The sequence below is a fragment of the Pantherophis guttatus genome, chromosome 12 (genome assembly GCF_059756535.1).
Source record: "Pantherophis guttatus breed Tessera chromosome 12, ASM5975653v1, whole genome shotgun sequence".
NCBI lineage: Eukaryota > Metazoa > Chordata > Lepidosauria > Squamata > Colubridae > Pantherophis > Pantherophis guttatus.
In genome coordinates, this window is record NC_142074.1 from 14,893,158 (window position 1) to 14,902,976 (window position 9,819).

At 46.8% G+C, this 9,819-nt stretch overlaps 1 protein-coding gene and 1 long non-coding RNA gene across 2 annotated transcripts; both read left to right on the forward strand.

Moving 5' to 3' along the window:
- The first annotated feature begins 1,364 nt into the window (after window positions 1–1,364).
- Window positions 1,365–2,664, forward strand: LOC148112227 (uncharacterized). The gene is made up of 2 exons (XR_015729687.1): window positions 1,365–1,708; window positions 2,467–2,664. It is a non-coding gene; the product is annotated as an uncharacterized LOC148112227 (long non-coding RNA).
- Window positions 2,665–3,831: 1,167 nt separating this feature from the next.
- On the forward strand, window positions 3,832–7,505 carry TIMM8A (translocase of inner mitochondrial membrane 8A). The gene is made up of 2 exons (XM_034416645.3): window positions 3,832–4,142; window positions 6,521–7,505. Exons 1-2 carry the CDS (start codon window positions 4,011–4,013, stop codon window positions 6,680–6,682), a joined length of 294 nt encoding a protein of 97 aa, XP_034272536.1. The 5' UTR covers window positions 3,832–4,010; the 3' UTR covers window positions 6,683–7,505.
- The last annotated feature ends 2,314 nt before the right edge of the window (window positions 7,506–9,819 follow it).

Consider the following 9,819-nt stretch of genomic DNA (forward strand, 5'->3'; position numbering starts at 1 on the left):
TCTTAGTGTTAGACATGGCAGAGTTTCTTAAAGTCAAAGTAAAATCTCTGCCCTTTTTAATGAAAGGTTGGGTGTGTGCATTTCTAAAATAGTATAGTTTTTTCTTCTGATATAATTTTAGGCATGGCTGTGATTCTTAGTAGTTCATAGGGCCCCAAAAGTAGGGACTGGCTCAATTTATTGTGGTGATATTTTCGCACTGACCTTAGCCCTGTTTTCCCATCAGTGCCAAACTATCATGGACATTCATTCTCGATTGGCCCTGTGCTAGCAGTCCATCTCCACCACTGATCTCCTGTTCTTTCCCCTAGGCACGTGATCATGGATGATTTGCCCAGTGAGACTTATTCTTAGCCAATTCGCGATTTGGGACAACTGAATGCCAGTTGATCCCCATACCAAGGAATGGACCTCTGCCTTCTCCTTGAATGGCAGCAGTCTCGGTTTCCGGAGAGGCTTGGGACAGAGGGGTGGAGTCTGGAAAGGCCTGCGGTGTGAGATCCACCACCATGCTTGTGCCACTATGGCCCTGTACTTTGCATAAGCCCTGGACTCCACTTCTCGCAATTCCAGCTGCCCCATCCCCTCAAGCTCTCCTGCACTGGGTTGGCAGCATTTTGGGGCTTTTGAAAGTGTAGTGGCAACGACAAAAGTTCCGGGCCGCCGGTGGGGACCCAAAACATCTTGGGGGAGGCTCCCAGACATCCCTCTTTGCCAGCAAACACACACTCCCTTTGCAACAAAAAATCCCACCCCCACCCCCGGCTGCTACTCCAGAGATGGGGTACTTCTCCTGTAGGGTATGGGGTGGAGCACAAATGTGCATAAAAACATTGTGCTTTTCTGTGCAGCTTGGAGAGCTCCTGCTATGCTGGGTGCTTTTAGGGATTGAGCAAGCACTGATGGCTGGCTGGCTAGGCAGGGAGAAATGTTCATGGCCGGGAAGGGGGTGGTGTTGGTGGAGCTTGAAGTTGGTGCATGTTCTTGGTCCCTGCCTTCTCACAGTGATAGCCCAATCAAGAACTGGGTGGGGAGCAACACCAATGAACATCTGCCAGTCTTGAGTGCTGCCAACACCCTCCAGCTGCTAGCGCCCCTGCCCAGCCAGCCCTGTTTGCTCGCTTGAACAGCCCCTTGAAGGCATGTCTCTTTTTCAGACCCACTCCTCTGACCTTGGCACCCACCTTGGCTGCTGCCATCCACTGAGAAGGCAGAGGCCCCATCCCTCAATGTGGGGATTGGCTGGAATTTAGTTGTCCTGCACCAAAAATTGGTCAAGAATACGTTTCTTTGGGTGAATCGGCCGTGATCATGCAGGGGTGGGTGGGGAGGACAGGGCACCAGTGGAGGGAGGGGTGCTGGCAACTCCAAAATTTCTTGGGATTTGCAAATTTTTACTGTCAGGTAAGCCCATCATTTGTTCAGATAGCACTTTGTATCACCAGCTTACTGAAAACAAAGGGGAGGGGGAAGCCCAAACCCAGTCAGCCACTGAAATGGACAATGGAGTGCCAGGAGGCATTTGAAAAACTCAAATGCCTATTTGTGGTGGAGCCCATACTAAAGCACCAAACCCTAACACCTTCTTTGTCATCCAAGCAGACACGAGTGACGTGGCTGTGGATGCAGAGCTGCTGCATAAAAATGATCAAGGGACCCTGCAGTCATGTGCCCACACTTCCAAAAAACTGAGCGAAACAGAGCGCAGGTGGGTAGTATGAGAAAAGGAAGCCTATGCAGTAAACTGGACACTACTGACATGGAGGCATTTTCTAGAGGGGAACAAAATTCCTTTCAAGGTCTGGACAGATCATAAAGACCTAGAACTGCTTAAAAAAAAACAAAACAGAAAACTGTCCCCCAAGAAGTGTGGTGGGCTCAATACTTTAATCATTTTAATTTCACTTTACGGTACCTCCCAGGCAGTTAGAACTTCTTGGCGGATGCCCTCCCATGGCTGCCCCAATACAACAGCTCTAAAGCTGAGATTATTCGACTAGTCATTCCATCCAAGCAATTGGCAGTATCACTTTTCTACTAGAGCTCAAGAAAAATGCTCCCCCAAATGATGTGCCAGATGATCTTGAAAGTAGAGTTGAAGGAGGACTAGTGGTTCAGGGACCACAAGCAGACTGTATTGTACATGATGACTTAGCCTGGGCGGGGCCCAAATTGTATGTGCCTGCAAGCCAATGACTTGTAGTGTAGAAATGCCACAATTCAAAAACTGCAGGGCAATTTGGCTTCGTGAAAACCTTACACTTCATAAAGCGCCAATTCTGGTGGCCGTCACTAAAGCAGGACATTTGTAAGGACACAGCATTTCCCCTCATCTCAAACCGAATGGGTGGACACTCAGCATGTTAAGGCCTCGAAACTCCTTCATACATCCCATAGAGAATATCCAGGTAAACCCCAATGAACCCAATCTAATTGTTCTTTTCCTATTTCTCTTTTTTTTCCCAGGATTAACGTCCATGTCAAGGGGGACCGAATGTCAGCACTGCCGTCTTCACTAGGCTTGCTCGGGGAAGCTGTGCAGGTGGAGAGAAGATAGATGTTAGGGGAAAGGGTGAACACTGACAGGAACCAGAGGTGCTAAGCAGCCTTGCCTTTTACTGTAACCTCTAATCCTTCATAAAAGAACCCATTGCTTGAACCAAATGGAGTTGGGGTCTTTCTTTCCTAGGGACTTAGCTTGGGCAGGTTTGACAATAACCCCAAATGGCAAAATACATTTTTATAAAATTTTAAAAAAAATGGGAAAGAAAAGTTAAAATATGAGATCTCCAAATCTCTTTGAGGAGATCTCATACAATCAGAGGGAACACTCCAAATGTTTTTTTGATGCTCTTGAGTAAGATTTCAGATTCCAGGGACTCTCTTCTTGTTCTAGGTTAGTCTGTTTTATGAACCTGTCCATTAAGAAGTCAACAGAGGTAGGTTAGGGCTTTATATTTAGGGTGCTAAGGTGTTAAGCCTAGAGAAATGTTGTGGAAAGAGGGGGAGCGTCACCTGAACCTTTGGAAAAGCGAAGCTGTTCCTTCGCTTAGATTCAAGCCATACATGTCAAGTGCAAAGGATCAGGATCATCTGTTAAAGTTTTAGTTCAGAAGATTTATTGCTCATGCTTAAACACAATCTAGTCAACTAAAGTTCAAAACTAAATTGGCAGATAAGGATCAACTCGAGGGGTTTGATTTGGACCATTTGCGGGAACGTCTCTCGGTCTCTCTCTCTCTCTATATATATATATTTATAGCTTTCTATCTAACTTTCTATCTCTATCTTTCTATCTCTCCCTCTCTCTCTCTCTCTCTCTCTCTCTCTCTCTCTCTCTCTCTCTCTATATATATATATATATATATATATATATATATCTTTCCATCTATCTAACTTTCTATATCTATCTCTATATCTTTCTATCTCTATCTACCTATCTTTCTCTCTCTCTCTTTCTATCTTTCTATCCATCTATCTATATAACTTTCTATATCTATTTATCTATCTATCATCTATCTATCTATCTATCTCTTCATTCTCTCTCTAATCTTGTTTCTTTAATCTGTTATATCTATCATATCTCACTCTCTTTCTCTCCCCCTCCCTCCCTTTCTCTCCCCCCCCCTCTCTTTCTCTCTCTCTCTAATTTGGTAAGAAAATTACAATACAGTAGGGCTACTGTCATTACATTGGGTTGACACACTTCGAGCGAGTACCGCTCCAACACTGGAGAGGGCGCCCCAACGTCTGATTTACTTTTTTTTTTTTTTTTTTTTTAATTCTCTCTCCCGGCCCGTCTTGCCGCTTCCCTCTCTAATGCTCCTCCGGAAAACGGAAGCAAGCGCGCGAGCCCTCGGACCGGAAAAAGAAGAAGCGGGGCGCCGGGCGCGCATGCGCGGAGGGGCCGGCCCCGGGGAGGCACGTGAAGGTCGCCCGTCTGCCCGCCCGCTCCATCCATTCAGCCGCCCGTGCTCTCCCCCCCCAACCACTTCCAGCCGGGGCCCGGCATGGACCCGTCGTCCGTCGCGGGGGACTTGGGAGCCGCCGTCAACGACCCGCAGCTGCAGCATTTCATCGAGGTGGAGACGCAGAAGCAGCGCTTCCAGCAGCTCGTGCACCAGATGACGGAGCTGTGCTGGGTAGGGCCGGCGGAACTCCCTGCCACTAGAGCGGGAAAGGTGGAAAAAGGGGAGGAGGAGGAGGAGAAGGACCGCCCCCCCCCGTTAGTACAGGGGTGAGGGGGGTGATCTTCCAACTTACGACCGAGCGAATGAGCTCCCCCCATTGACGTTGCTGAGTGAGACGTTGCTGAAGTGAGTCTTTGCCACGGTCGTTAAGTGAAGCACTGCGGCGGTTTAAACGAGCAACGTGGTTATTAAGCGGATCTGATTTTCCCCCCCCTCCCCTATTGACTTTGCTTGTTGAGAAGGTTGCCAAAGGGGATCCATGTGACTCCAGGACCTGGCAGCCGTCATAAGTCTGAGTCAGCTCAGCCAAGTAGCTGAATTTGATGGAGACGCTGCTGCAAACGTTGAAAAATGTCCCTATTTTCAGTGCCCCGTTGTAACTTCGGTCCCTAAACGAACCTTTGTAAGTAGAGGACTAACCTATATCCCAAAAGGTGTTTTATTTTTATTTTTTTTCAAGAGGCAACTGGACTTTCTGGGTTTGTTTTTTTTGTTGGAAGGCGTTTCGCTTCTCATCCGAGAAGCTTCTTCAGCTCTGACTGGATGGTGGGGAAGGGAAGGATTTATATTCCTGGCAGACAGCTGGTCGTTTTCATCCTTTTAGAGGGTCACTGAGGACAGAGATAAACCTCCAAGTGGCCTCAACGACCCTCTAAAAGGATGCAAAGGACCAGCTGTCTGCAAGGAATATAAATCCTTCCCTTCCCCACCATCCAGTCAGAGCTGAAGAAGCTCCTTGGGTGAGAAGCGAAACGTCTTCAAATAAAAACCAGAAAAGTCCAATTGCCTCTTGAAAAAAAATAAAATAAAGCACATTTGGGACAACCATGACTTGGATGACTGAGAATCTCCATAGACAGAACTACCTATAGTTTCTCCCCCCCCCCCAAGGGACAACTCTCCGCCACTTGATTTATCCCCATTGGGGTAATGGAAATAATGGGGTGCTGGAGCCATCGGTGCTTTCCTGGAGCTGCCTTCCCGACCCCTGAGGCTCGCCGGCACTTCTGGGGTATCCCCCAAAATGTGGGGGGCACCAGCTTTGAGCAGGCTGGAATAGAGCCTCCAGAGTCAGGAGCAGTCTCCTAGGAGTGGAGTTCCAGCTGCTGCTGGCAATAATAGGGTGCTTCTATAGGGAGAAGAGCTCTTAGCTTCCTGCCAAGCAGACTTCTGGGTGGCACCTAGGAACCAGGAAGCTGCACGGAGTGGCATTCTTCTACGTTTTGTATTGGGAGCTCCTGGTATGCCAATATGTACCGCTTTGCCATTTGGCCTTTATGTGTGTGGCGTTTCTATCCACGCTTTTCTTTGGAAGGCTCAAAGCAGCTTAGATGGGATTTCCCCACCCCCTCCCCCCCCAATTGGATTCACGCGACAGCCCTGTTAAAGATGGCTCAGGCTGAGCCAGCGGTTCAGAGTCATCCACTGGGTTGCATGATCCAGTGGGTCTCCCTCGGATCTGTGTCTGCCGCCATATCACACTATTACAAACATCGAGCACCATGTCAGCGTCGCCAATTCTACTGTTGAAATCCACTCTTGCTTCTCTCAGTAAAACAAGGGTTATTTTCACCTAACAATGTCATTCAAACTGCTTGTCTGCCGGATTGATGCCATCTTCTGCGCTTGAGTTGTCATTTGTGGCAAGTGGCTATCTATCTATCTATCTATCTATCTATCTATCTATCTATCTCTATCTATCATTATCTAACTATCATCTATCTATCATCTATCTATATCATCTTTCTATATATCATCTTTCTGTCTATATCTATTTTTATCATCTGTCTATCTCTATATCTCTTTCTGTCTATATCATCTATCTGTCTATTCTTTCTATCATCTATCATCTATCTTTCTGTCTATATCAACTAATCTCCCTCTATCTTTCTGTCTATATCATCTATCTATCATACCTATCTTTCTGTCTATCTATATATCATCTTTCTGTATCTATCTATTCTTTCTATCATCTATCTGTCTATCTCTCATCTTTCTGTCTATATCATCTATCTGTCTGTCTGCCTATTCTTTCTGTCTATCTGTCTATTTCTTATCATCTGTCTATCATCTATCTATCCTATATCTATCTATCTATCTATCTATCTATCTATCTATCTATCTATCTATCTATCTATCTATTACAAATTGTGCATGTTGAGTTTTTTTGTGGGTGGAAACGAGTCTGGGTACAGTTAGCAGCAATTTGGATAGGCTGAAAAAAAAAAGAAAGAAAGCCAGATTTATGCATTTGCTGGTCGCGGGTCTGAGGTTTGAAATCATGGCTTCCCCTCGCTGTTGAATGACTTCTCTTTTGTGACACTAAACAGGAGAAATGCATGGATAAGCCTGGCCCCAAGCTGGACAGCCGAGCCGAGACCTGTTTTGTGAACTGTGTCGAGCGTTTCATTGACACCAGTCAGTTTATTCTTAACCGGTTGGAGCAGACGCAGAAATCCAAGTCGCCCTTCTCCGAAAGTCTCTCTGACTGAACGGAAGGCCTTCAGCGGTGCTGTTTTCTTCATTGGAAAAAGGAGGACGCTGTTTTGAATGGAAGAGGAGGAGAAACAACCGAAGGAAGGATTTTTAACTATGATACGCTGTGAGGGAGCTTGGCCCCCACGTTTGAGATGGACTTCAGGGCTTTCTGGTCACCTAATCTAGTTCTGGTGTTAAAATTCCTACTGGGTGAACACTAATAAACCATGCAACATCGCACACCTGCTATTTAACCCGGACTTCCGCTGTCCTAGATTTTAAATTTGTTTTCCCCTGGATAATGGGAGCTTCATACCAGAATGGTGGCTTAATTATCTTTACCCAGCAGTAAGGTGGGGAAAGCACACTCCTTGAAACTTGAAAAATGTTCTTTTTTGAGATAAGGAGACTGGGAGGCCTCAGATACTAACACAGCTCCGGGGGAAAAGTAGGGGTGCAAATGTGCCTTTAAAACGGTACTGTGCGTAAGCGCGACTCTTTCAAACAATCCAAATGTCACTTGCTTGAATTTTGCAGCCGAGTTAACCTTTGTAAAACGCAGGTGGATCTTGCAGTTGGACAGAGGAGCATTAGGAGATTTGCAAAAGGGTGTCAGTAAGAGACCTGCTGTCTTTCGTGAGGTGTTTTTCCAAACCTACCTCAGCTCAGTAGAAAGAAATACCGCCCCCCCCCCCCAGACGTGTGGCAGTTAAGAGGAGTTGTCGCTCATATGGTCATGTCTGTCTCTTGCCAAGTACAAAAATCAATCTTGACTTTTTACATCAAATTCCTTGCCTCCCGATCAGTGAAATAAACATCAATTGGATGCATTTTAAACTGTTGAGTCGGTGGTCATTCCTTCTAGTTTGCCGTAGTTCTGATGTAGAGGGGATGCTTTTAGGAGCAATTGCATGTTCCAGACTAACCTTCCTAAAAAAAGTGTGGCTCTCGAAGTGAGTTACCGTATTTTTCGGAGTATAAGACGCCCCTTAGTTTTTGGGGAGGAAAATAAGAAAAAAGTTGATTGGTGGGTGGATCGGCCTCCCGGAATAATCCCAATCAGCTGTTCCCAGAGGTGAATTTTAGCAACAGGTTCTGTGGTTGTGAGCTCTGTGCCTTGCTTTTTTTTCTGCCTCTGAAACTTCTGAAACTCTGTTGCTCCGTGTCCACTGAAGGGACGTGGTGGCTAAGATGCTGAGCTTGTCGATCGAAAGGTCAGCAGTTCAGCGGTTCGAATCCCTAGTGCTGCCTAACGGGATGAGCTCCCGTTACTCGTCCCAGCTTCTGCCAACCTAGCAGTTCGAAAGCACATAAAAAATGCAAGTAGAAAAATAGGGACCACCTTTGGTGGGAAGGTAAGAGCGTTCTGTGCGCCTTTGGCATTGAGTCATGCCGGCCATGTGACCACGGAGACGTCTTTGGACAGCACTGGCTCTTTGGCTTTGAAAGGGAGATGAGCACCGCCCCCTAGAGTCGGGAACGACTAGCACATATGTGTAAGGAGAACCTTTACCTTATCACTGACTGGGAATGTATGGCTCCAAGAAAGTTGCAGCTTGCTGGCCCTACTATCTTTTTACCAAAGATCATGAAATGCTGATTTCATTGACGGTGGTAAAGTCATTTGATGTGTTAGACAAAGAATTTTTGGAGAGACGAATGTAAATGTGAGAAGTTTTCATCAGATTTCCGCTATCAATTATTTCACTAGCTTAGACGTGTCTAGCTGTTCCAGATCCTAGAGGGATTGCTATGTTGGTCTGCCAATAACTGATAAAGAAAAATACAGACTAAAAGAAAACATTTCTCTTGTAACTGAGTCTTGGTATCCTAAAACCCAACTCGTGCTAGATGTTTATTCTGTGGCGATCTCTACAATTTTACGAATTGCCTCCATCAGGCTTGTTAACTATTACGTCGTTTTTCTCTTTTTCATGGTCTCATCTATGGCCATCCGAGTGAAAACCAGAAAATTATGGAGGGGGAAAAAAGTCCCACTTTCCAACAATTCATAAATGCAATCATTAAATTTAGTAACCTTCAAAACAAAATTTAGAAGGGAGATCTTGGTATATGGGAACGGGAGTGGTTTTTTCCCCCCACTTTGAACATGGTTAACTCTGGATGATTGATGACCCTCATCTCTGCCTGGCTGCCGTATTGTAGCTCTCAAAACTGACATTACAGTATACATATAAAAGGAACAAATAAAAATACTTTGTTGGGTAAATGATCTGATGGAACCGAGCTGAGTACAAATGGAAAAAGCTTGAAACTTAAGAGGCAGCCTTTGTTATCACAGATCAGAAACTGGTCAGGACTGGTATCCCTGACTTATACCGGTTTGGACTAGTAGTATCACTTTCTAGTCCCAAGGCTTGGTTTTCCTAAATTTCCAAAAGAACAACAGTCTACACCAGGTGTCTGTAACCTGCAGCTCCGGAGCCGCATGTGGCTCTTTCATTCCCCTGCTGTGGCTCCCTGTCTGCTGACCCACCATTGGCTGGCCCCCCCCATCGGCCTCCCCTCCCAGTCAGTCCTCACCTGGCCTAAGAAGGTAAGGGCAATTACCTAAGGCAGTGATGGCTAACCTTTTTGCTGTCACGTGCCAAAAGTAGGAGCGCATGTGTGCCTATGCCCATAATTCAATGCGCCCTGTGCATATGGCCCCCCCGTGCTCCCCCCACTTGGCACGTGACACGGGCCCAGTTGGCCATTTTTTTGCCCTCCCCAGGCTCCAGGGGCTTTCTAGGAGCCTGGGGAAGCTGAAAATGGCCTTCCCCACCCTCCGGAGGCCAACAGGCCATTTCCGGCCTCTGGAGGGCCTCGGGGGGGTGGGGAAGGCTGTTTTCACCCTCCCCAGGCTCCTAGAAAGCCTCGAGCCTGGGGAGAGCGAAAAATGAGCCTCCCCCTCCCCACCGGAGGCCCTCCAGAGGCCAGAAACAGCCTCTTTGCCGACTTCCTGTGGGACCGGAAGGCCCGAAAATCAGTTGGCCGGCGTGGGCATGTGCACTGCAGCTAAGCTAGGGCAACACTCGTGTGCCCACCGATATGGCTCCGTCACGGACCTAAGGTAACACCAGGAGGCACAAAACCTGTAAGTGTGGCTGGGGGTGTGTCGTGACGGTGGGAGTGAGTGATGTAGTTGGCC

What these genes read in the sequence shown, in the direction of transcription:
- TIMM8A (XM_034416645.3), top strand. Translation starts at nt 4,011, where the DNA reads ATGGACCCGTCGTCCGTCGCGGGGGACTTGGGAGCCGCCGTCAACGAC. An exon ending in AGATGACGGAGCTGTGCTGG is followed by an intron (nt 4,143 to 6,520) that starts GTAGGGCCGGCG and finishes GACACTAAACAG; the next exon opens with GAGAAATGCATGGATAAGCC.